At 39.7% G+C, this 27,734-nt stretch overlaps 1 protein-coding gene across 11 annotated transcripts in view; it reads left to right on the top strand.

Moving 5' to 3' along the window:
* Nucleotides 1–27,734, top strand: part of NAV3 (neuron navigator 3) — an 846,806-nt gene that overhangs the window by 723,238 nt on the left and 95,834 nt on the right. For 10 of the 11 annotated variants that reach the window (XM_078851117.1, XM_078851116.1, XM_073327696.2 and 7 more), the window contains 8 exons: nt 1,535–2,240; nt 3,667–4,155; nt 11,450–11,491; nt 13,945–14,105; nt 16,580–16,768; nt 19,144–19,196; nt 23,230–23,253; nt 25,442–25,519. In XM_078851117.1, the coding sequence (XP_078707243.1) occupies nt 1,535–2,240; nt 3,667–4,155; nt 11,450–11,491; nt 13,945–14,105; nt 16,580–16,768; nt 19,144–19,196; nt 23,230–23,253; nt 25,442–25,519 (1,742 nt within the window). The remainder of the gene's footprint in view (nt 1–1,534; nt 2,241–3,666; nt 4,156–11,449; nt 11,492–13,944; nt 14,106–16,579; nt 16,769–19,143; nt 19,197–23,229; nt 23,254–25,441; nt 25,520–27,734) is intronic. The other variant, XM_078851118.1, reaches the window with a different exon arrangement.

Here is a 27,734-nt window from a genome sequence, read left to right as displayed (position 1 = left end):
ATGAACCAGCAGAGGAGCCTTAAGCCCAAGTCTGGCATGGGCTAAAGCCACCTTTGCGTGTCCCTGATTCTGGAGCTGCCAAGTGCCAGTCTGGCCCCAGACTGTAAATTTAGAGAGGCCTGAAGACTGCTTTTATCTACACCATCTACAGCACCCCTTCTGGGTCCATTCCAGCAGCTAGAGCTCATCTGGACTCAGATATGCCCTAGCTACACCCCTGCTTTAGCAACTAGGAGTAGGGTGGCATAAGGATCACTACTTCTGCTCTGTACCACCCAAGGATTTCCCTGTGCTGGTAGAATCCTCTGTTCCATTGGAACAGAGCAAAGCAGCCACAGTGCAGGAGAAAATTGAAGTTTTTATTTATTTTGAAAAAAATCCATACACTCTGTGTATGTATGTATATATGCACATATGATATATACATGTGTGAGAGAGTGTACAATGCACTGTGTGTGTATATGTACATATGTACCTATTTCTACAATAATGGAATTGGATAGAATAAGAGAAATGTATTAAAAACTTCTTCCTCTTCATGACAGTTTGACACCACAAGAGGAACCACTCCATAGAGCTACAAACTTGCTATAATAATTTGCTATATTAATGAAATACTATGATGTTCTCAGTATAAATGTCTTTAGAAGTTCTTATGATCTTAGAGTAGGCAATCTACGAGAAATCAAAATTAAAGAATGTAAAGAGAAGTGACCGTTTTGATTGTCACCGCAAAGGTGTTTGTAAAGGTAAAATAAAGTGATTGTTTTAAATCATATTTATTTCACAGTAGCACTGTATAGCAATGTAATCTAGAAAGATGCATGTGTGTATACTAATGAGGACAGTCTCACACAAATAACAATCGTGAGGAGATACTGGGGATATGGCAAATAGAATTAAATCATAATACTGGCCTGATGCTAGATCAACAGTATTATGACTTATTATTGCCATTTTGTAAATACTCATTGATCATTGTTTGCACCTTTACTATCACAATGAAATTAACTGTAAGTGAATGAAAACGTATGCAATGAAAGCAAAACTGAAGGATGAAGGCGAAGTCATTTCTTCAAAGATAAGTAATGTATTTTTGAATTGTTAATTGCTGTTAACATTTTATTTTCACATATTATTTCTTCAGTATACTGTATTACTAACCAAAAAACAACTTTGTCTAAAATCATAGTTTGAGCTTCAAGCTCTTCTTACAAATCACACGAGCTATGCCCACATCATGTATATGTAGCTAGAAATCCTCAGTAGAATTTCAGTCTTTTAATACCTGATGCTTATCTTTAATATACTGCATCTGGTACTGACTACTGACAGAGATGAGATATTGAACCAGGACTAGATAGACTTAATATCTAATATTGAACCAGGACTTAATTGGTGTGTTCTCCTATAGCAGTTTATCTGCTTGTATATCATTTATATCTCAAAATACAACCGTGTAGTAATTATATCTTGATATTAAGATACTATAGATATAAATATGGAGGTCTATATAAAATATACTCTTAATTAGGAAAAACAGATGATGCAAAGGCTTCTGAAAAAGTGAAAACTCCCCTCAAAGGCACCTCTATTCAGCGCTCTCCATCAGACGCAGGAAAAAGCAGTGGCGATGAAGGAAAAAAGCCTCCCTCTGGCATTGGACGATCAACTGCTACTGGATCCTTTGGATTCAAGAAGGCGGGGGTGGGATCTTCTCCTATAATCACCACAAGTGGGGCAACCATAACAAGTGGGTCGGCGACTCTGGGGAAGATGCCCAAATCCGCAGCCATTGGTGGCAAGTCAAATGCAGGGAGGAAAACTAGCTTAGATGGGTCACAGAATCAGGATGACGGAGTATTACATGTTAACTCGAAGACCACGCTGCAGTACCGGAGTTTGCCACGCCCTTCAAAATCGAGCACAAGCGGTATTCCCGGCAGAGGTGGACACAGGTCCAGCACCAGCAGCATTGACTCTAATGTGAGCAGCAAGTCTGCAGGGGCCGCCACCACCAAACTGAGAGAGCCCACGAAGATTGGCTCAGGGCGCTCCAGTCCCGTCACCATCAATCAGACAGACAAGGAAAAAGAGAAAGTGGCAGTGTCTGATTCCGAGAGTGTTTCATTATCCAGTTCCCCCAAATCCAGCCCAACCTCCACCAGTGCCTGTGGGACACCGGGACTCAGGCAGCCAGGATCCAAATACCCAGACATTGCCTCGCCCACATTCCGAAGGTAATGGGTTTGTAATGAAATCCTATATTTAAAAATAAATAAAGTGTGAAAGAAATATAAAATATTTATTAACAGAATTCTTAAGGAATGAGGCTCTCACTGCAACTCTGAAATGAGTGTGTCTTGAATTTTGACCACTGTCCCACAGTAGCTACATGTAAATCATGAAGAGTATAACAAGTTCTCATTGAATATTCAGATAAATCCCCAAACAGAAGAAAGTCCTCTCATTTATAGAGGTTCTGTCACTTTAATGGTGTTTGCAGCCTGTGGGGGGAAAAAAACTAATGAGCATTTGGCTCCATAGAAATACTGATTAATAAAGTATTTGCTTTTAAAATCGTCAGCAACCTCTAGCTACAAGGATTTTATTATCTTTGTCGTTTCATTACGTCCCTCATCAGAAACATTAACAAAATGTGAATCCGTTGGAAATGCCGTAGTCTAATGTTTATGAAAGTGCACTAGATGAAAGACTTCCATTGTTTAAGTAAAAGCCAATGCTGCCCTCCTGTGGTCTATAGCCAATACATCTCCATTTAGTGGCTGTAAAATGACTGACCTACTATTGATTATCATGGGCTTTATTATAAATAAAATAGATTGCTATGCCATCTTTATTGATTACTTTATTTCTGTGACAAGTTCTGCATTTATATTGAGAGTGTATTATGGACTGCAAACAAAGTGCTTAAGATATTTTCAGCAAGAGACTAAATCATCATTGACTATATTTCAACTTATTTTGCGGGGGGTGGGGCAGACCATAGAAACATAACCTCCATAAACTGCTGTTAACAGCCACATGACATGCATGTCTGTCCTTTCTGCCCTTGAAAAAGGATTGACACATTTAGCTCTGTGTATATTATTGTATCTGACTAATTACTGTTTGGCTCATATCCATACCACCATCTGTGCAAAAGGGGCGGGGGGGGAGTGTGTATGGGGGGGAATCTTACACAAATATTTAGCTGTTTGACACTGTGAAGAGTGCCCTTTTACAAGTGATTCCTGCAATCATTTTAGCTGCTTATTGGAAGTAATGTTTTTAGCAGTCTAATGGTTTAAGTGTAGGAATGTAGGACTTAAACTAACTACTGGATCTGGGTGAAAGTTTAATCTGTTTATGCAACCATAAAACCAAAGATTTGCTTGTTTTTCATCTCTGTGTGAAGGTCTATACCTAAAGAGAACACATCTGAAAAACAGTGAATGAGAGCTTTTGATAATAAAATAAACCCCGTGTTAGTGTGATGTAGTTAAGTGGATTTAATGTTGAGAGGTGATTAATCAACAAGGAGTACATTATTTTAGTAGCAGTAATTAAATGTGGAATTTGGCTCTCGTGATGTTATGCCTTGAATGTTTAAGGTGGGTGTCAGTTTCTCTGAATAACAACTAAAACTGTTTGTTTTACTTTTAGGTTGTTTGGTGCCAAGGCTGGTGGCAAAGCTGCCTCTGCACCCAATACAGAAAGTGTGAAACCCACATCAGCAATGCCCAGCCCTAGTACCACATTAGCACGGCAAGGCAGCCTAGAATCTCCATCTTCGGGTACAGGCAGCATGGGCAGTGCAGGTGGGCAAAGTGGTAGCAGCAGCCCCCTCTTCAGTAAACCCTCGGAATTAAATACAGATGTTGTAAGTTTAAGTCACTCCTTGGCTTCCAGTCCAGCATCTGTTCACTCTTTCACGTCAGGTGGTCTCGTGTGGGCTGCAAACCTGAGCAGCTCCTCAGCTGGCAGTAAGGACACACCAAGTTACCAGTCAATGACTAGCCTGCACACGAGCTCTGAATCTATTGACCTCCCTCTCAGCCATCATAGCTCTCTCTCTGGATTGACAACAGGCACTCAGGAGGTTCAGAGCCTGCTCATGAGGACTGGAAGTGTCAGATCTACACTATCGGAAAGGTGAGCTTAACTGTAGACGCAGTGAAAACAAAAACAGTGAGAATGCAACAGAAACAGAAACAACAGAAAGAGAAAGCCCAAATGAACACCATCAAAAAGAGAGAGAGAGAGAATTAAAAGTAATCTCAGGCACTAAGCCTGGCTCACAGCTCTTGGCCACTTTTTGCAGTTTTACAAACACATTTTCTTACTTTTAAAAATGTTTTTTACTCTCTTGTTGCTCTGTGAAAGAGCAGCACAAAATCAAAAACCAACGAAGGCCCCGATCTGGCAACTTGTTTCCCATGGGAGATCCTGTGTGCAGTCCCCATTGAGGTTGATGGGAGGTTCACTTGGGAGGTAATCTTGCAAGGTCGTGGCAGGGCTACACAATGTTTTGACAAGTTCTGCACAGAACATGCAGTCCAGAACAAGAGAAATCCCACCTCCCCATAATCTCGTCACTGTCTTGTCTACCCACAACTGCTGTACTGCTTTAACTATGCAGGAAAAAGTACAGCTCCTCTAGCATGGATGCACTTATATCAATATAAGGGTTCTTATACTTATAGCTTATGTGTCTGTACAGCGAGGGAAATAAGTTGAACTAATACGGAAATGGTTTTCCCATCCCTGAGAGCTTTTGAGATTTAAAAAAAAAAATCTTGACTTACGATGGCAAAAAGTTCAAATCCCAAATATGTTTTTGAACCAATAATCCAAAAAAAAAAGTGGACTAGGTCAATAAAAGTGTTTTGTTTCAATACTTGTGAAATGTTTCCTTTCAATTTCAACCATTTTCAATTTTGTAAAACATTTTTAGTATAAATTTACTAACAATTCAAAGTGAAAAGTGGCTTTGAACTGAAAACCAAAACTGTTTGTTTAGAAAATGTCAAAACCAAACATTTAGACAATTTCAAAACTTTTTTTGAAAAAAAAATTGAAAGATTTATCAAAACCAAAGCCATTCCTACAAACAGTTCCACTTTTGATGTATCGGCATTTTCCAATGAACTAAATGTTTTGTTGGAAAATTCCCAACCAGAAATAAGCTGCACTGATGTAAGGCACTTTTGTGCTGGTATAACTGCATCCCCACTTGGGGTTGTACCAGTTTACGTATATTGGTAAACAAATTACGCCCATAAGCATCATAGTTATGCCAGTGCACAATCTGTGTAGACCAGCAGAAAGATAAAAATGCATTGACACACACGTGATTTTAAGTTGTCCTTGGCCCCTCAATGTATATGTAGTAATTACATTATATTAGGGCTGTTGATTAATCGCAGTTAACTCACACGATTAACTCAGAAAAATTAATGGTCTTTAAAAAAATTAATCATGATTAATCACAGTTTTAATCACACTGTTAAACAATAGAATTCTAATTGAAATGTATTAAATATTTTGGATGTTTTTCTACATTTTCAAATATATTGATTTAATTTACAACACAGAATATAAAGTGTACAATGCTCACTTTATATTTTTATTAAGAATATTTGCACTGTAAAAATAAACAAAAGAAATAGTATTTTTCAGTTCACCTCATACAAGTACTGTAGTGCACTCGCTTTACCGTGAAAGTGCAACTTACAAATGTGGATTTTTTTTTTGTTACATAACTGCACTCAAAAACAAAATAATGTAAAACTTTAGAGCCTACAGGTACACTCAGTCCTACTTCTTGTTCAGCCAGTTGTGAAGACAAACAAGTTTGTTTACATTTATGGGAGATAATTCTGCCCTCTTCTTATTTACAATGTCACCAGAAAGTGAGAACAGGAGTTCGCATGGCACTTTTGTAGCCCGCATTATAAGGTATTTGCATGCCAGATATGCTAAACATTTGTATGCCTCTTCATGATTTGGCCACTATTCCAGAGGACATGTTTCCATGCTGATGACGCTCATTAAAAAAATAATGTGTTAATTAAATTTGTGACTGAATTCCTTGGGGGAGAATTGTACATATCCTGCTGTGTTTTACCCGCATTCTGCCATATATTTCATGTTATAGAAGTCTCAGAAGATGACCCAGCACATGTTGTTCGTTTTAAGAACACTTTCACTGCAGATTTGACAAAATGCAAAGAAGGTACGAATGTGAGATTTTCTATAGATAGCTACAGCTCTTGACCCAAGATTTAAGAATCGGAGGTGCCTTCCAAAATCTGAGGTATGGAGCACGTTTTCAGAAGTCTTAAAAGAGCAATACTCCAATGCAGAAACTGCAGAAACCGAATCACCAAAAAAGAAAATCAACCTTCTGTTGGTGGCATCTGACTCAGATGATGAAAATGAACATGTGTCGGTCTGCACTGTTTGGGGTTCTTATTGAGCAGAACCCATCATCAGCATGGATGCATGTCCTCTAGAATGGTGGTTGAAGCATGAACAGACATATAAATCTTTAGCACATCTGGCGCGTAAATATCTTGCAACCCTGGCTACAACAGTGCCATGCATTATATGCCTGTTCTGACTTTCAGGTGACATTGTAAACAAGAAGTGGGCAGCATTGTCTCCTGCACATGTAAACAAACTTGTTTTTCTGAGCAATTGGCTGAACAAGAACTAGGACTGAATGGACTTTTAGGCTTTAAAGTTTGACATTGCTTTATTTTTGAATGAAGTTATTTTTTGTGCATAATTCTATATTTGTAAATTCAACTTTCATAATAAAAAGATTGCACTACAGTACTTGTATTAATAAGAAGAAATGGAAGGATGTTGAGTATATGCTAAATCTTATAGTTTTGCAAAAGATGTTTAATATCACATTAAAAATGTTAATGGCTTGGCATAAGCAGCTCCCACTTCTAATACTTCATGTATTTGTTCAGTGATTTAATTTCAGTGATTCCAAATACTTTGGCCTCTGGCGATATTTTAAAATTTTGTATCTGTCCACGTGGAGATATTTTGACTGAGTCCTGAGAGAGCCATATATGATGTTGATCTGGCCTCAGAATGAATCAACACACAAATTTCTAGAGAAAGTTGTCATTTCTTGATTTATAGCCCCAATAGGATCTTTGTAGTCTGATTTTTTTCCCCAAAAGGTCTGTTAAAAAAAACTGTGTTGTTTTATGCAGTTGAACCTTCATATGCTTTTTCCAACAAAAATGTTGTTTCGCAACATTAAGAGACAGAAAAAGGTCCCCTTTCTCTTCACGCTGTAAGCCACAGTTATAGGGGCACTGGTTGCTTTCCAGACCCATACTGGTAGTAGACTGGAAAGCCGTGCGGGAGTAGCTGTAGCAATATTTCTTCTTTCTTTCTTTACTGGGAGCAGTTGCATGAGACTGAAAGAGCTTCTAATAAGCTGCATCACCGCCTGCAGGCATAGCTATATCAGCATAGCTATACCAGCAAATCCTTTTAAGTATAGCCAAGGCTTGAGGTGCGAATTTATACCACTATAACCGTATAGACACACTTATTCTGGAATAAGACTGGCTTTCTCAGTTTATGTTATGTCACTTTGGAAGGCCCCCAAAAGCCAATCCTATATCCAGAATAAGAGGGTCCACATGAAAAATTATACTAGTATAATTTCTATCAGTTAAATTATATCGGTATTGGCTGGGGAAACTATCTTGTGTAGACAAACCCAAAGTCAGAGATTCCTCTGTATTTTTTACCTCTGTGGAGTATTTACAACTTTTATGTTCCTCTTCTGTGTGGCCAGAGCAGAGGAGGAGGGATATTAGATAAGTGTTGCAGAATTAACACCTGTCTAGATGGTCAACAGGCAGCATCATGGGCTGCTGTGCTCAGCAGAAGTCAGGTAGCTGGTTACAGCTCCTTAATTCTCCATCTCTTCCTTGGACTACTCCCAGCTAGAGCAGCCTAGGTGCTGCTTTAACTTATGCCCACTGATTATGTTCCCTAAGGGTCCCAATTTTATAGGGACAGTCCCAATATTTGGTAATTTGCCTTATATAAGCACCTATTACCTCCCACTCCTTGTCCCGATTTTTCACACTTGCCATCTGGTCACCTTACCTGAGGACTATAGACCAGTTAGGTATAGCCAAGTGCATTTCACACCATTCACTTCCTCACCCAACAATGAATCACCTCCCTGAGCTAGGGGCTGTGAGTAGGGAAAAAGAGGGATCATCTGTGATCTCCAGGGACTTCTGGAGAACCTCAGAGAGAGACTTGTGGGTGGTTTCCACAGCTTAAAGGGATCAGAATGGGGATAGAGAATCTGCCCCAATGTTGACAAGGGGAATGTGGGCATTTATGCATGTCTGCTTGCAGCACTGCTGTTGGTAGATTACAAGGTGTATGATGATGTTGGTATTTATAACATTTTGTGCCATTCTCCACCTCAGTGGTTCTGACTTAAGGCAGTTCACCACACTTGTGATGGGTCTTCCAAGAAACTCTAGATCAACACGTTGAATCTGACTTGTTTGTGCATTATCTCTAGAGGTCTATAAACAGTAGGATCAGCGTAGCTGTGACCTAGCAGTATTACTCTGCATTACAATTCAGAAAATCTACTTTCATTTACTGGTTCTGGTTTTTCCTTTAATCCCATAGTTATTAGGGTTTGTAGAAGCAACATGCTCAGCTTCATAAAGGGGGAGGGAGTGCGTCCTGATGCTAAAAAATAAAAAGACCTAGCCAGTTAAGGAAGCTAATTAACGTGCTGTCATATTAGCATTAATTATTAATAGCTGCAATGTGGACATCTCAATTTTGGAGGATTAGTCAGAGGATTTAATAATAGTTTTAAATACAGAATAAATGCTTGTTTTGTTTCATTTTGGGCTGCTAAATCATTTCCATTCCCCAGTTAAAGAATATTCACCTCTTTTTCATTTGGGTATCCACATTCAACCCCCACCGCATCCCCCCTTAGAGTGGGCTCCTAAATTATGGTGGCTGTTAGGTTGTAGTGTGGACATGAGTCACAACATTTCAGGCATTGGTTCTTTAAATAGTGTCGCTATTTTAGGGGTCATGGTGTATAGCTTATTTTCGATACATGAAAACATACAACCTAAAGAAATAACTAACTTAGGTTAGTCTCTAAGGTGCCACAAGTACTCCTTTTCTTTTTGCGAATACAGACTAACACGGCTGCTACTCTGAAACCAGAAAATCTATTCCTTGTCATGGGCTTTGGAGTATACACAGAAGGAAATGTTGTTGATATTATGATCATTATTATTTGTTATATACTGAAGTGGCACCTAATGGCACAAATCAAGAATCAGGGCCTTGTTTATTACAGAGGACTAGTAAATGCATGAACCATGCATTTAAATCCATGTAATCTCCTTCTCAGCCTGGGTTAATTTTTGATGACTGTTCGTATGCCATGGTTAGGCTGGAAATCAAGTTATAGGTTTATCACTGGACCAACCACTTGTAGACAGTTATAGTCAAGCTTACACTGCATCACCTCTATGGGCATGTCTATACTGCCTGAGGTTCAGACTATCGTGGTGTGAATAGCAATGAGCACCAAAATGCTGTACTGTAACTCCCCCATGTGGATGCTGGAGACGTGAACTAAATTCCTCGTTGACATTAACGTAGACCTCTTCAAATAGGACTACATCAATGTAAGGTAGGAATCTTTTAGTTCATGTCCATAGAGTCCACACTGGGGAGTTCCAGTGCAGCACTTCACACACTGCTGTTCACACCCCTGTAGTATAAACTGTGGGGCAGTGTAGACAAGCCCTGAGTAGCTTCCATCAACTTTCTTCTCCCTGTGCAGAGTGAGGCCCTGACTAAATTAAGGACATTTGCTTTATTAATTCCTACCATTGCTAAGACCGGTTGAGCTCCTCTGGAGTTAGTAACGCTGAGAGCCCTAGCTGAGATGAGTGGCTGGTTAGAGCATTTTCAACATCTTGTCAACTAGACCGGCTGTGAGCAAGGTTACATAAAACTATGTTGAAAACTCCAGCACCCCATCTGCATGAGCGCTCTCAGCACTGCTAACACCACTGAAATTGAGCCAGTTAGCAATAGTGTAAAAGTTTTAGAACTTTTCCCTAGGAAGGCAGTGTGGATCCAAGTGACTGTTTGTCTCTGATGCTTCTCTCGATGGTGTAAAGTACATGCTGATCAGCTTTGTGGTGATGATGTGATGGAACATAGAACCACTCCCCCCCCCCGCATACACACACACACACACATTTCATTTAATCCTCATATTGACATTGAATTATATTTCCAAAATAAAATAGTGTATTTCACTGAAGGGCCAGATCAAGTGTTGCAATTACCAATCAGCTGAAATCCTAGATCATAGGTGCCAACTTACTCAGATCCCGGGAGTTGACTCCCACTCCACCCCAGGTCCCGCCCCCACTCTACCCCTTCCTTCAAGGACCCACCCCTGCCCTGCCTCTTTCTGCCCTCACCCTGCCCCTGCCTGGCCCCTCCATCCCCTCCCCCACCTCTTCCTGCCCCCGCTCCTCCCCTTCTCCCCAGCGCCTCCTGTCCGCCAGCGGGGGGGAGGTGCTGGGTGCTGAGCACCCACTATTTTTTTTCCATGAGTGCTCCAGCCCCGGAGCACCCATGGAGTCCGCGCCTGTGGCCTAGATAATTGAGGGAAGATAAAACACCTGAATTATTTCCTATTTGAAGGAAAGTAAGTGACAGTCCTTTTAAGCAGCTCCCTGTCTCTGGAAGGATTTATACTGCTAAGAGCCCAGTTCTCCTGTGCCTTGCATCTCATGTTGTTGTTCACTCCAGCACAAAGTGAATTTTAAAATGCTGCTACCATCTGATCTGGTGGCATTTTACACCCTATCTGCACTTGCATTGATTGCACAAGAAGCAAGACAATGGTGAATCAGTCTCTGTATATTTAGCACATCTTCCTACAAGCAGAATCTGCCACTTCGCTTCTGGCAAGGCTATGCTGCCTCTTTGCAGGTATCACAAACCTGCATTTTGCATAGAAACATAGCAAAAGATCACAGGGAGCTGTGAAAAATGCAGGTTTATTCTGTGATCGTATGACTCCCATACAGGTCGAGTCTGCATGACTCAGTAAGGAAGATTAAGAATTGGAAGGCAGAACTTCTGTCTGATTTGGACACTCGCCAAATGGCTATTGACCTGGACCAGAGCACGTCTGGATGAAAAATGAACATGTGGCAATCCATGTCCTATCTTCCTCTCTAATGAGTCAGGGGTTTATCATAAAGAGACATTAAAATATATTACATCTCCTTTTGTTATATGAACATATGTAGACTTTTAGAGTTTGTAATTCTGAACAGTCCTGTTTACTATATGTCCTTAGGGGTTTTCTTTGTTTTAACAGCATGCAGCTTGACAGAAATACACTACCCAAAAAGGGACTAAGGTATATACTTTATTCAGCATGATTGCAGCTTCTCTGTTGTTCTGTAACCTTTTCTACATTGTCTCTCCGTCTCTTTCTCCTTGCTGATCCTGTTTACAACAGAGCTCCTGGTGCTTAGGTTTAAATCAAGCAAACTAGACCCTTAACATTAGATTTTCTCTTTCCAGTCTGGCCTAGTGAATAAATTGAGTATAAAGATATATCGTGGAAAGCAAAAACGATTAAAAATAGTTTCCTTATATGATGAATGTTAAGAGACCTTCAATGCAGTAGATAAATAAGAGAGTAACAAAGTATTTTTGCAACACAAAGCAAACTGAAAAAGGGCAGAATAACAAGGTTTTAGAGATGGGCCAGGATGTGGGCTCTAAGTATAAGTAGCCATGGATTTGGTGGTGGGGGAAACAGCCATCGCAGATCCAGCTTGAGCAGTTAAGGATCCACAATCTAAAAGAGACACATTTCAGCATCCAGGGTTTGAAAGCATAAGACACACCCCAGCTGTACTCAGACCCCAGCCCAGCCACCCACATGACTTCCACTCATCACTGCTCTCTTCTTTTCAGATAGGGAAGGCTATCTTCAGACAGGCTACCACCCCTGTCCTAGGCTCCAGGTTGGGTGGCGGGGGAAGAGACTATATGGCTATTCCCACTGTCTCTTCAGGTAAGGCTGCCATATCAGCCTGTCCACTGCTGTAATCCAACAAAGCTCTTCTGGATCAGCCCACCTTCCTCTCCACCCACCCACCCACCCACCCACATAGTCTGACATACAGCCCTTCCCACACTGGAACTGTATGTCCTAAAGCCCTTGTGCTGTTGATAGGAAGCTACACAATATTTTCTGGGCTTCAAAGTCCAAGTGCTAGGAGTGGGTGTAATGATTTCTGCATCTCCCCAATGCCCTTTGAATGAGAGAGGATGAAGCCAAATTTCCCACCACCCCTTAAAGAGTGCTGTTGGATGGAGGGAGTACCCCAAAGAGACAAATAGAAAAAGCAGCCAGCTAGTACCCCTTGAAGAGTCCAAATGGGAGGTGGAAGTTTGTGGTCCCATCCTATAAAAACAGCAAGGGTGAGTGAGGCTGGGGATGGGGTGGAGGGCAGGGAGTTACGAGTCAGCATGTGGGCATAGATGCCTAATTAGCTATTGTCATGGGATTTTTCACCATTTTGGTCTGATGAAGGCTGGATCCCAGTTATAGTCTGTACTGCTACTGGGGCTTGTGTTAAAAATCCGAACCCTGAATTTTCACTTCGGCTACTTCCAGATCCAGAAACCATTGGGGTAGCCCACCTCTACCAGGTTTAAAGAGCAGCATAATGCATCATTTTTTTAAAGAGAGAAAAGAAAGAATTATTTAATCTGAATAGGATACTTTTAAAATATCCCACAGTTGGCATGAGAACAGTGACATGAGAAATTACAAATTCATTTAATCAGCTTCCTAAGCAGAAATGGAAGTGCCTCATAAACCCAGACGCTAAGATAGCAAACGCGTGGGTTTCTCTGGGATGACTGTAGAACATTGGTGGCACATGATAGCGGGGAAGAATGTGAGAGTGCTCTTCAGTTGGCATAGAATTGTGCTGAATGAAGTTTTATGGTGGGCTATCACAGTCAGTTGTAAAAACAGGCTTCTGATCGACACTCAGATGCTAAGAAATACCTGCACATTTCTAATGCTAGATTTTCCCTTCCTCTAACCTGATCAATGGGTTGGCTGTTCTCCCTGTTCTACCTTTGATCAGTTACTATCATTGTATTGGTTAGAAATAGCATACGGTTGATTGATAGATTTGGTTTCCAAACTTTTTTGTTCCAGAGAACTTGTTTTCATTTAAGTGATTATTTGTCCTTACCTAATTTGGGAAAGGACACAATGCCATGTAGCATTCCACAAGACAAACATCCCATTTGATCACAGTAGCTACCATTACCAAAGGAAATTCCTTTTTTCACAACTGTTGATCTGTTTCAGCTCCCTTTGTCTTACCAAATGTCCACGTGCTCGAACACTCCTGTGGCACACTTCTGCAGCCAGTCATCTTTCTTGGCTTTCCAGTCTGTCATTCATCCACTCTACTACTATGGTACTCGGCCTTTGCCTCATATTATTCACCGGCTACAGCTTTTTAAGTCCTTTTCTCTCAGCTCAGCTGTCTCGTTGGTATGATTTATTATGACATTTCACCAAAAAAAGGAGAATGTTATTTTTGTTTGTATGGGGTTTGTTTGTTTTTTTCCAGCAGTGTTTTCCCCCCCCTGGGAGATTTAAAAAAGATGCTTTAAAGTCAACTGTAACAATTGAGTAATTGTAATTAGATACACAACAGTCAAGATTGTTGTTCTGCCTGACCAGCAAAGCTTATCTGATGTTGACTATTGTTCGCTGCATTGTGAACCCTGTTAGTCGTTGTTGTTTTAAGTGTGCCAGCTCTGATTTTTCAGATATACCCCGTCATCTCGGCAGACCAGCCAGGAGGAGGGCAAAGAGTGGCTGCGCTCCCATTCCACTGGAGGTCTGCAGGACACCGGCAGTCAGTCCCCTATCGTTTCGCCTTCAGCTATGTCTTCCTCTGCAACTGGGAAATATCACTTTTCCAACCTGGGTAAATGAATTTTTTCCCTTACTTCCCACACTAAAAAATAATCATATAACTGACTATTTTACAATGCATTTTTTAGTCTGTCTAGCTAGGTACCCTTTTTTTTTATTCCCCCACGCCCCTTTACCATAGTATCTGGGCACCCCACAAACATTAATGAATTTAGCCTCACAGCATCTCCATGATATAGGCAGGAGTTTATCCCTATTTTACATGTGGAAAAGAGACACAGATTTCCTGCCCAAGGCCACGCAGGAAGTCCACGGCAAAGCTAGGAATTAAACTCAAATCTCCTGACTGTTATGGCAGCGTCTTAACCACAAGACTGTCCTTTCTCCCTCACAGCCTGATCCAGCCATCAACAGGATTATTTCCAATGGTTTTAGTGGGCATTGGATCAGACATTTAATCCCTTCTCCCATTTGGGTAATAGTACATACTGTAGCTTTGTTTTGAGATGGGCCCAGATTCAACACTGGGAACAGCTGGATCAGTAGACAAACTTCTTGGCTGGACCATTTATCTGTTATGGGCCCAACCACAATCCTGTCTCCAAATGCCCCCACTCTTAAGAATAGTTTGGATCCAGGTCAGGATCTGAACGTGGCTGCTCTGTTCCTGCTCTGGATTTTATTACTAAGACCTCTTTTTCACCTTCTCTTTATGACAGAAAATGCTACTTTCGGTACCTGTAGTCAAATAAACTAAAGACTTGAATGGGTGTATGTTTTTTTTTCTATTAGTTGTTTTTGGATACACACACAGGGGTTTCATTCCAGTTTTACAATGTTTTGTGTTTTGTTTACTTTATATGATCTTTCTGCTGAAATTTTTTATTCAGCAATTTTTGAAAACTTAGAATCTTAAAATGCTTTGTTTGTTGGGTCTGTCTCTCTGTCCTTCCACAGTGTTTGAGTCTCACTGGCTTAAACAGAATCAAATGTCAGACCTGCTGTAATTGTCATGCTCTAGTAGCTGGCCTACAGAAGGTGTGAACCCTAGTTTTACACTAAGCTCTTATGTTTGAGGCCATTACTACAGAACTAGCAATAACCTGTGAAACATTCACACTTCTGTAGTGCTGCTGTTAGATCTGTATCCTCTGTAGGTTGCAGCCCCTAGAGAGCAACTTTATCAGGCACAAAAACATAAGGCTTTATTATATTACCTAAAATGCTGCACAAAGCCATTTTTATAAGCAAAATTAGATATAGTCTAAGCAAACCACTGGCTGGGACATTTTCATGTGTTTGTATTGGTTTTAAACGTAAAGATACCTCTCTTTAGCACAGATTTCTCCTCGCTACATATCACTATTATTTTTTCCCTTCTTCTTTTATAGCTCTTGTGCTCACTTGCTAGCTTTTCCCACAAGCAGAGACCAATATAATGTACTATTGCAATAGCTTATTTTGCTCTGTCCTTCCTCTTTTATCAGAGTAACAGTGCTATGGAATAAATGGCTCTCAGAAAACAAACACCGCTGTTATGATTTCAGACACATCCAGCTCTGCTGGGAATCTTTTGGTCTATAGCAGGAGATCAAGACACAAATCAACAGGCTGACTCTGGACAGACAGTATTGTTTTTCTGGGCCCTAATTTTACATGGGCCAAGGGGCTCATATCAAGCCTCCCATTTCACTGGCAAATCAACTTTCCAATAGCTGAGAGTAGTTTCCTGAGTGCTGATCTGCGGCTGAACCAAGAGTAGATCAATTTTATTTTGGCATAAGCTTTTGTGGGCTAAAACTCACTTCATCAGATAAATTTGTTAGTCTCTAAGGTGCCACAAGGACTCCTCATTGTTTTTGCTGATACAGACTAACACGGCTTCCACTCTGAAAACAGTAGATCAGTTACTCCTGTTTCTTAATGTCAGCCAGCTGGCCCATGTGGGAGCATCTGTTGAATATGGTGATAGGTGCTATAGAATACTCTAAATAGCACACAAAGAGATTAGAAATGGATTTTTGCAAAGGGCCTACCTCAGTGGAACCTCAATTTATAGGTACTCTATAATCTGTATAATCTGTAATCTATATAACAATTAATAATAATATTTGAAACATTTAACTGCAGAGAATAATTGGTTTGGTTAGTAAAGTTCCCCTGTGAACAAAAATGACAAATGAATATTCACTTTTAATTTTGTAATTGGTGGTGTTCATTTCTTCCTCTGATTTTCTGTCTTATCCATTATTACAGCCTCTCTTTGCCTGACAAGACGAACAAGTGGCTTAGTCAGATGTCAACATTGGTATTGCTCTGTGTTCTGCAGCATTATTATGTGTAACTCCAGTTTCCCCTAGACCGACTACTTTGGTTTTGCATGATAACTTCAGGCCTAAGAATGAAAGCCTTAATTTCATCATCAGTGAAAAGCCCACTTACCCCTGCTTGCCGCTGTTTTCATTTTGCACAGAACCAAATCCCCGATAATGGAACGTACCTTACAAATGACGCTTTGCATTTCAGTGAGTCCAACCAACCTGTCCCAGTTTAACCTTCCTGGACCCAGTATGATGCGTTCAAACAGCATCCCTGCGCAAGACTCTTCTTTTGACCTGTATAATGACTCCCCGCTGTGTGGCAGTGCCACATCCTTAGAAGAGAGACCACGAGCAATCAGTCACTCAGGCTCATTCAGAGACAGCATGGAAGAAGGTAGGGCTGAGTTAACACTTCGATGAGCGAAGGAAACACAAATGTAGCAGGATTCTATTTGAATGGCCACCTTGAGTTGTAAATATTGAAATAATTCAGTCAACCTTTCTGATTTATAGTGAACTGGACTTGTAGCACCTCTTGCTCTGGTTGATCACAAGCGCAGGTACTTACAATAAGCTGGGATAGGCAAGGACGTGTTCTTTATACACTGAACACATTCTGTGTGTGACTTATTAATTTCCTGGAATAGTTTTTGAACTATAGGAAGTAGGATGCAGAAAATGTGGAAGGAAGGGCCTAACTCTTATTCTTGGGAAATGATTTTCTCCTTTCGATATAAAATGCTTGTCCGTGCCTTGGTTATCTCCTGCCTTGACTACTGCAGTCTCCTCCTCACTTGATGGTCTTATTCCTATCTGTCTTCCCTCCATTTTTTAAAATGCTAAAACAGTCTTCCTCACCTCTGTTATTATTTAAGTGATGACAATGTGCTTGGCAGTGTACAAGAAACAAAAATAAGGATAGTCCCTTTCCCCAATCAGCTAACGTTTGTGAGACAAAGAAGAGACAGGATGTAATGAGTGACATAAGTAACAGATTATGTATGTTTTAAATTGTTTTATTTGGCTTTTTTGTTGGTATATCGGTGTGTGGCAGTGGAAACGGGACAGATTGATTCCTCAGTCATCTGCTTAGAGAAGTTTGGTGAATTGATGCAAGCAGACAATGTCACCTAAGGATAAGATCTTGACGGGACTAGTGACAGCACCCTGAGGGGAAGGGGCAGTCAGAAGGAAACAACAAAAGGAACAGTGGAAGTGTGGAGAATAAGACCAGAAAATCCAAGTTAAAACAGGGCGCCAAGTATGAAGTTGCAATGAAGAGGCCATCAGAGACCTTGGAAAGAGCAGTTTCACTGGAGCAGAGTGGGTGGAAGCCAGACTGGAGTGAATGCATGAGTGAGTTAGGGGAGAGGAGGTCAATGCATCAGTAGTAAATGGACTTTAGTAGTTCATAGACCTTTGAGGTAAAGGGGAAAAGGGGCATGAGTTGATATAGATGAAGGGGGAAATGTGGCCTAAACGTATTTTATTTTGGATAGGAAATTAGAGCTAACTTACACAGTGAAGGAAAGGAGCAAGAAGACCATGTGAGGGTCAGAATTAGAGAGGCTGAATATGTGAGAGTAAGGGCAAGGGAAGTTAGTAACTGGGAGGGTATGGTATCAAGGGCAGAGCAGGAAATGTTCTGTGATGGCGGGTGGAAGGAGGGGTTGCAATATCATTTATAAATTTCTCAGGATGGGCATTGGATCCTGTAGTATCTTGAAGTGTACCCAGGATATTGGCAGTGATTACCAAATACTAAGGTGATTTAAAGTCTAGGTTGCCTATCAAGAAATGTTTTAATTGTTAATGTCTCATGCATGGCACACACACATGCTTCAGACAGTTCTTAAAACAGCATAATATGGTAATAATTTTTTTCCTGGTTAAGAACAAATATGAAACAACATGCACAACTGTGGAATTTTTGTTCAGACAATACGGAACAACATTTCATGTTACTGTATTAAAGATAAACCAACAGATCTTCTCTGAGGTTCTGTAGTGGAGCATCTTCCCTCAGGATCTACCTTAAACATTGTGAGGCTAAACAGAAGTGGCTTTCAGATGTTCTCTCACTGTAGTCCTAACTGGCCACTTTCCAGAGCCCAATGGCCCATTCGTTGGGACCAAATCCTACAGTCTTTATACAGTGCTTATAGAGGGTAAAATCCTTTGATGGTCAATTAGAATACAGCAGTGCATATTGCAGCACCACTTGCCTTTAAATACAAAGGTGCCAAAACAGACTACAAGTCCAAGCATGCAGTGCTCTGTGTTGATCTGAAGAGAATTACCAGATAAGAAAGACCTGGGCATTTACAGTGGCTCCTATATCATTGGCAAGGCACTCCTCCATATGAAAGATGAGATAGCTGCATGCTGTGTTTTAGAACTCTGCAGTCAGCACTCTCGATAGATGGGTGTTCGTAGCTCCATCTCTGGTCTCTTGAAACTGTGTTTATCAGGTGCTTCACTGCCAAACAATAGAGATAATGTTTGGTTTACTGGTGAAAATACTGTCTCATTAAAAATCTCTCGTACCTACAGTACACAGGCAAATGTTTCTCCATTTAGAGCAATCATTTCAAGTTCAAGAAAAATAACCGCTGTTTGTGTACACTGATAACCTCTAATAGCTGCTCTTTGTGGAAGATTGTTTCTCATTTTGAAAAGAGATGCCCTGCTATTAAGCTCCACAGAAAAGGTCTCATGCTGTTTCATCAATATTTTATATAATGGCACTTTTTTCCCCATTTTTTGTAGTACACGGGTCCTCATTATCACTGGTCTCCAGCACGTCCTCGCTCTATTCTACAGTAAGTATTGATAGTTTAGGAAAATAAAAAAAAGTCCTGTCTGTGATATTGTACATCTCCAATAAAGCTTTCTAGCTCACTAAATAGTTTTAAGTTTAGGTGGATTAAAATTGCATATAAGTATTGCCAAAAAGCAGTGGAACAGCTATTTGACTTATTATACTTCTGCTTTTTCATATATAATTAGCATCTTTTTTTCTTTAAGTGGTGAATTTAGCGCTCACTAATCCTTTTGTGGTATAATTTGAAGGCTGAAATATAAAAAAATGAACATGCTGAGGCCAACCTCACATGGGGCTGCTTATTATCCACTGCACTATATTATTGTGCTTTGTCATTTTTGACTGATTGCATCATTGTTTGGTGTTTGTGCTCTTTAAGAGCGAGGTCTTGTAATTGGGTGCCCTGTGGAGCATTCTTTTAATGTTACTGTTTGAGAAATTCCTCTTAAAAGTACTGGGTTGTTTGGGGGGATACAATGTCTAGTTTAAATGCCTGTTGATCCTTCACAAAAATGACAGTATGTAGATGTTCTTTTCAAAGAGAAAAGTAGTTTCTTTAAAATTAATTTATTTCATTAAATATGTTCGCCCAGCCCGTATGGAAGTTTGGTTTTAAGTCTTCATTTGATTTGGGCTTTTTTGTAAAAAGGAAATATTAATTCTGATTTTTGTGTGATATGTTGTTGCACCTGTTATGCTGTTGAAGGGCAATGATTTACTTACAAAAGCCTTGATAACAGAGTAGCTGCAGTGCAAGACATATGTCCATATTTTAAATGAGAAGAGTTATGTATGTGTTTTGTATATTCTCTTGAGTAATAGATAAGTGATCCTTTGTAATCTTTTAGCTAACTACAGTTAGAATAGATGTTGTCTAGCCCCTCATGAGGATGAGAAGGTGCAAGGAGCATGTTTTCTCAATCCTCACCCCTTTGTACCCTATACCTTTACAGAAGGGGCATCCTTTGTCTCAGTCCTTGTGTTGCTGGTGACAAGCTCTGACGTTTTCTACTGTTGACAGTTGCTGCCTCACAGTCACTACTGAAAAGCCAGCATGCCTCTCTGAGTTGCCTCTTGTGGTGGAGTGTGTCCACACACACTAACCCCAAAACAGTCTCTGGCAGTAACATTCAGAATAGCGCCTTTCTCTTCCGTTTTCCTAGTGGAAGAAGCCCTGCTGCCACTTCCCTCTCTTGGAAGCATTATAATCTATTCTCATAGGGAGTATCAAAAGCTGTATTTCAGCTCTGATGTCAGTTTTTAGAAAAACTGGCCGATGGACAAAAAGCAAACGATAAAGTGACACCTGGAGCTTTCATCATTTGTTTGATCAGTCAGTAGTTTTGAAATAACTCGGTCCCGATATTTTATATTGTTGCAAGGATATAATAATAATTTGTGTTTGCATAACCTATGCCACTCAAGATCTCAACTCACCTTTCAACCATTAGCTGAGCCTAACAGCACCATATTTCAAATAGGTGACCTGAGGCACAGAGTTTAAAAGACTTAGCCAAGGTCACACAACAAGTCAGTGACTAGCAATACATTTTGAGACTTCTGACTACCAGTTCCCTTCTTTAGCCACTAGACCACACTTCTTGCTAAGTTACTGATTATCTAACTGTGGTAATGGAAGCTATAGACAGGTTTTGTTAAGGGCAAGGAAAGAATTAGGATTATAAAACTAGTGAGATTGCACTTGCAGGAAGAAAATCCTTGATCAGAATTTCTCCTGCTGGGTCCTCTGTGCTCCAGTGAAAAAGTTCAGACAATCTTGCAGCAATTAATCAGGAAGCAGTGCACAAGTGGAAACATCAAACAAAAGATTGGCTTTCAGTATCAAATCAGCTGAACATAAAGAACAACGTTTCATTGTTCAGTGATGTTATGCTTTGCCCCACTTCTTCCAGAAAGAGGTAGCTTCAGAGGGGTTATGGTACACATAATTCATTTTTTACCATTATTAGATCCCATCAGGAAGAAGAAATAAAAGAGGTGGAAGTTTTCTGCAGTTCAGGCCAAAAGTATCATGCAAGAATTCCATAGTAGCCCTCATTTCAATAAATGTCTCAAGTAATCATGTTTATCAATCTCTTTAACCACTACTTTCATTTTTAGCATTATAATTTTGCTGCAGCTTAATCAGTAATTAGTGGGGAGACCAAGAGAGAGTAGCAAGTAAAGAGCTTTTTTTCTTTTGCTGATCTCTGCTGATATTTAGATTATTATCAGCAGAGATCAGCAAAAGAGCTGGAGTCTGAGATTCAGAAGGATGTACTCTTTGACTTGCTGATATTGCATTTCTCACAATGGAGAGGTCCAATGAGAAAGGACTTCAGAATTCAACAGTTTTTTCAGTATGTATTGGGGTTTTTTTAATTGTTTTTGCTTGTTTGACCTAATTCCATTTGTAGTTTCAGATAGGATTCAGACATATTGCAGATCTAGCTTTTGGAGACATTGTGCATGTAAGGAGCCAAACAGTTTTGTTTCACAGCACAGTTTGCCATATAGTGGGTATTAGTAGATTGTGGCATACCAATAGTTTCTCAGCTTTGACAGTAAACTGGTGTATCTTACTCTATAAGGAGCTGACAGAAGGTGCACAGTAGTGTAAATTTAAAATAGCCTAATGTAATTTATACCTTCTTACACCCTTCTGTTTGTTGCTTTATTTGCTGTATTCCTCTCTACTGGCTCCACAACATGTGACATACACTTAGAGTCCCTTAGCTGTAGTAAGCCAACTAAGAGGTGATGTGTAAGGGAGTTGTAAAGTACATGTTAATATTTTGTTGTGAGGCTAAAAATTTGATTGTAGTGGAGTCAGTTTAAGCTCCCTTTAGACTCCAGTAGACTTTCCTCGGAATTTGGCTGTCAGTATCACATTATGTTCCAAAAGCCTGGGGCTGGACTGCTGTGATGTTAGTTTGCATTTTAATTTTAAGCCTTAAATTAATTAGTTTTGTGTCACAGGTTATAGTTTACAAGTCGGTATTGCCTCCACAACCACATTTCGTTCCTTCTGTTTACATCCTTCACCTAGAATCAAAAGACCAGTTTTCTGGAACTTGTCCTTTTGAGGAGTGGGTATGGCTTCCTGTGGGGACTACCTGCTCAATTCTGGTTTTTGGCCAAAGGGAGTCATCTGATTACTCCTTTGCCAGATATGTGCTTCCTCCTTTGCCTGATATGCAGTGTCTGCCATAGTATTGTCAACTGCTTTGGGTCCAGAAATGAAGCAACCTACATCATATCCCGATGTGGCATTTTCAGTTGCTTCATTCCGCAAGCACAATAGTATTCTTGGAAGTACAGAATTCTTTTGAGTTCCTTGAATGACTCCTCTTCATGATCATTGGTTAGAAAACATCTTCATGTCTAAATGCCCTATCAGTGGTCACCATTAAAAAGACAACATTTACAAAGTGGAATGTAAGATGTAATGTAATGTAATGCCACTGTTTCATATTCAAAGGCCTGCATTTGGTAATAGCACAGTATCTCAGATAACATATTTTCATAACCATTAGTAAATGTTGGTTTTAAATGGTGCTAGATATTACTGTAATATATATTACTCTATTAGATGGGTCGCCTGATTTACAGTAAAACATCTGTAATTCTACTAGTGATTTTGGTGGTGGCATCAATGTACACACAGGTACACACACACAGTTACACTGCAACAAACTTTCCTTGATGTTTTATAACTGCAGTTGTTGTTACTGCAGTTCTTCTACTGTTCTTAAGAATCTTTTAGCAATTATAATAGACCTGATCCTGCTGTCATTACTCAGGCAAAACTTTGTTTGTACTCAATTTGAGTTATTCCAGTAAGAGCAAAAGGAGTTAATTCACTGTTTTGAATAAATAAATGAATAAATGAATTGAATAAAGATTCAATTTAAAATTCAATTCTTCATGCAGCTATATTGGGACATGTAATTTCTTGCTATTTTTGTGACCTTTATTATATTGCATTTGATTCTGTTTTTAAAACGGCTATTTTCTCTCTTTCCTTGCAGGCAGAAGAAAAGGCACATTCAGAGGTAAAAATCTTCCCTCAATGTGATGGGATGCTTGTATAGTAGTATTATTAGAGCTCATTAGTTGACAGTATTGCTACAAAGTGGAGATTTACTGCAAAAAAAGACTAGATGCTAAAAATGCGTTGCAGCTGTGCTGACAAATGTTTTTCTAGTCCTCAATCTGCAGGATTTTTGGATCAGTTACAAAAAGGATGGAGAGAGTCAATCAGTATCTCAACCTTGAGGCTGAAGGGGTCGGGATTTGTCTCTTTACAGGCTGCATCAGTACAGTTCCCTATTTAGCCAGAGACATCTATGCAGATCAATGCAAGTGCTTCCTCTTGGGAGCAAGAAAACAAGGTCCACTCTTGAGCCTGTATCACCCACATCCTAGCATGTTGCACAGTGCTAAATTACTGAATCAGTCCACGTTGATGAATTTTAGAGAAAAGCAGATTGTTGCCACATGTAAATCATTTCTGAAGTAAGAAAAAAGCCACTCTCTCCTCAGATTCTATATGAACTAGTAACAAGAGTAGGTCAGCAGCTGGATCCAATTATAGCTTTACACAAAGAGAAATATTAGTCGCAGTAAAGAGGCTTTCTGCTGGAGCGCGGGTAGTAAAATGGCACCAAGGATCTTGCTGCCCCTTCACACAGACACGCACTTTTTTTAAACACTTTCTTAAACCTTCCTTGATTCCTGCAATCATTCTGCTCTTCTTCCACTCAAAATGTTTAATATACAGCAAAGTTTGACACTTGTTAAAAGGTGTTATGAAATACTGTGGAGGTGGAAAGAAAAATAAGCATATCCTCTCTTACCCCACACTATATTTCAATATTGATTTCCCCTAACACTTTCTAAGGTCTTTTCTATGAAAGATAAAGCAGAGGATTTACTGTTAACTTACAGCAGCTTAGGTGGCATTTTTACATACTTCACTTCCCAGTGCACAGAGGTGAAATCATCCCTCTTTTTTTGCATGAAGAAGCTCCTTATCACTCTGTGTCTTGAACATGAGTTTCATGGACATTATCAATCTCTAGGGAAACAGGGTATTGAATAGCACAACATGAGAACCACCTTATTGTAGCTGCAGGCGTGTGCTACAAGTGTAACTAAAACAAAAAGGGGGAGTAATTGGTATTGAAAACAAGGGAGAGAGGTTGGGGAAGGGAAAAAAGTCAGTCCAGAATGAAGAAAAAGCTTAGTAACCTATGTCCCTTGTTTTGCACCAGTGAGAACATCCTTGGTTCACATGCTAGCCTTTGTATCTATGAGTACTCATTGATTTTTAAAGCATGCACAATATTTTTCTTTTTGATTTTCATGGGAATCACCTCGCTAAAGCACTGCAATGTCCTTTATAAATGTAAGCATTAATGTGAAAATGTTGTGTGTGCTCACTTTTCTTGCCTGGCTTTACCCATCTTATTTTTGTGCTGGGGAGGAGTCCATTGTATGTGAGAATCTGAGAGAGGTTTAGAGTGAAATCCCCCCTGTGCAGAGAATCAGCACAAGGCCTATGTAGGTAGCTCTCAGGTAGGAGTTAAGTGGGGTTTAAGTGATGCACAGGCTTTGTGCTGGAGATCTGTACTGAGTGAATTTAGACTTGGGTTAAATTTATTTTCAGTCTTGAAAGTATGGAGAAGAATTTAAATGCACTTGTTATATTTGGCCCGCAGTATTTTAAAACATATGTGGCTTTAAGAGGGCATACAGTTATATTGCACTGAATGCAGGGAACATTTTCTTATAGCACATGTAGTAATCCTTGGAGTGAGTGCATCAAGTTCTTTTATTTTCAGGATCTGAGGCTTTATCAGGGGATGGTACAAATGATATTATATATTTAGAGCCAAATTTTCAAAAATTAGGGCCTAGAAAATTTGGTTCCAAACTTCACATTTGCATGTCCAGGCTGGAAATTGTGTACATACTGTAAGTACCCATTTGGACATCAAATAAGAGCTCCCATAAATGCGGCCTTTGAGTGTACAATGAAAACATGCACAAATGCTATGTGCGCAGTTTAGATGCCAAACTATTATGATTTTATAATTTGGCTTTTTGAGTAGTTTTACGATTAATACAAATGGAATTACAATACTGTAAAACATTAGTGATCCTCTAAAGAAAAAATAAAGGAAATGCAATAGCTGATGAAACAAAAATGTGATATGAGTTTACCTGTTCTCAATCCAGCAAATTCATAAACTCCGAAGGGAACTGGTTGCATCACAAGAAAAAGTTGCCACCCTCACATCCCAGCTTTCTGCAAATGTAAGTAGTTTTTGTTTATTATTGTAAATAATTCTTGAAACAAATAACTTCCAAAATCGGCTGGTGTACTAATAAGTTCTTAAAGATGTACCAGAATCTTTCAATTAAGTACATGTGAAAGGTGCCCAAATCACGGTCCTGGAGACTTGAGGTCCTTTTAACTATGTATTTATTTCAACATGTCTATAATGCACAGAAAAGGTTGGTCTGGGGACCTCTATCCACTGAACAGGTACAATATGGGCATCCCACCAAATAGCTTGACCCTAAATGGAAGAGTTCATCTCCTGGTGTTAGAGCCTTTCAGTCTCCATGCTGCTCAGTCTTTAGTGTCTGTTCTGATACTGTCAACAAGAGTACAAGCTGTAATGTTATTTTGTGGTGTGATACCTGTTCCCTAAGGACAGGTTTCAGAGTAACAGCCGTGTTAGTCTGTATTCGCAAAATACAGCTCACGCTGTAGCTCACGAAAGCTCATGCTCAAATAAATTGGTTAGTCTCTAAGGTGCCACAAGTACTCCTTTTCTGTTCCCTAAGGACGCAGTTCTGCTGCCCTTATTCATGTTTAGTACCTGAATAGTCTCATTTTACCCAATGTGAGTAAGGGTGACAGAATCAAGCCCAGTGAAATGAAGCCACCAATCCATTTTATGGGTTATTGAACAACCAGTTGAATGTAAAGGACTTGAGTCATATCTGGTCAGAGACAGATATGAAACAGCAACGTATAGTAACAGTGAAAGACACTGTATTCCATTATATGTCACCTAAACCACCAAGTCCTCAAAACACCTGTTTGCTTGTCTGAACCATAATGAAAGTCTCATTTTTGTGATCGTTATTAAATTTCTGCTACAGAGTACGTCTATTACATTTTTAAAAAATTGAACAGCAAATTTGTGGTGCTGCCTTACTGAATGATATAGACACCAAAGGAGGCAGTTAATTCATATCAGCTGCAATAAAACAATCATTTTTTTGAAGATTTATTATATTAGTATGCTCAGTAAAAAAAAATACCAAAATCCTCTATTTGGAAAATTCAAATAAATACCTTATAATCATTTTTTTTATAAAAAGAAGAAAAATAAATATTGAAGTAAGTACTGTGTTGGAAATATATTTTGTGTTTCTTCCAACTTCTGCAAAATGAATTAATTTGGCTTCCACTGAAGTAGGGAAATTGTCGTTGTCATGCCGTAAAATGTAAAGTGTCATCTTATGATGGTGGTGGGCGTAGAAAATTATCCAGATAGCTTCCTTAGATAATATGGTTTTCTTACAGTATATATGTGGTATATATATGGAGTTAAGTGAAGGTTAATATCAAGGGACTTTCTAGCATAGCTAAACACACAATTGTCCAGCCAGGTCTCCAGAAAGAGTTTTTACAAACTAAAATTTTCCAGCTATTTTCCTGTGTTGAATTTCTGGGTAGAGAAACTGAAAAACTTAAGAGCCATCACTAACTTCACCTGTACTCCACCAGTGTCCTAGACCCATACCAGTTAGGTTTCACACAAAGCTATGCCACAGAGACAGTGGTATTTGATTAAAGGAAACCTTGCACCTAACCATAGAAAGTGGTCAGACTTTGCAGATGATACAAAACTACTCAAGATAATTTTATCCAAAGCAGACTGTGAAGAGCTACAAAAGGATCTCACAAAACTGGGTGACTGGGCAACAAAATGGAAGATGAAATTCAGTGTTGATAAATGCAAAATAATGTACATTGGAAAACATAATCCCAATTATACATATAAAATGATGGGTCTAAATTAGCTGTTACTACACAAGAAAGAGATCTTCGAGTCTTAGTAGATAGTTCTCTGAAAACATCCAGTCAATGTTCAGTGGCAGTCAAAAAAGCGAACAGAATGTTGGGAATCATTAAGAAAGGGATAGATATAAGCTGGATATGAGTCAACAGTGTGCCCTTGTTGCCAAGAAGACCAATGGCATTTTGGGATGTATAAGTAGGGGCATTGCCAGCAGATCGAGGGACATGATCGTTCCTCTCTATTTGAAATTGGTGAGGCCTCATCTGGAGTACTGTGTCCAGTTTGGGTCCCACACTACAAGAAGGATGTGAAAAAATTGGAAAGAGTCCAGCAGAGGGCAACAAAAATGATTAGGGGACTGGAACATATGACTTATGAGGAGAGGATGAGGGAACTGGGATTGTTTAGTCTGCGGAAGAGAAGAATGAGGG

The sequence above is a fragment of the Lepidochelys kempii genome, chromosome 1 (assembly GCF_965140285.1).
Source record: "Lepidochelys kempii isolate rLepKem1 chromosome 1, rLepKem1.hap1, whole genome shotgun sequence".
NCBI lineage: Eukaryota > Metazoa > Chordata > Testudines > Cheloniidae > Lepidochelys > Lepidochelys kempii.
This window is presented reverse-complemented; position numbering and strand designations above follow the sequence as displayed.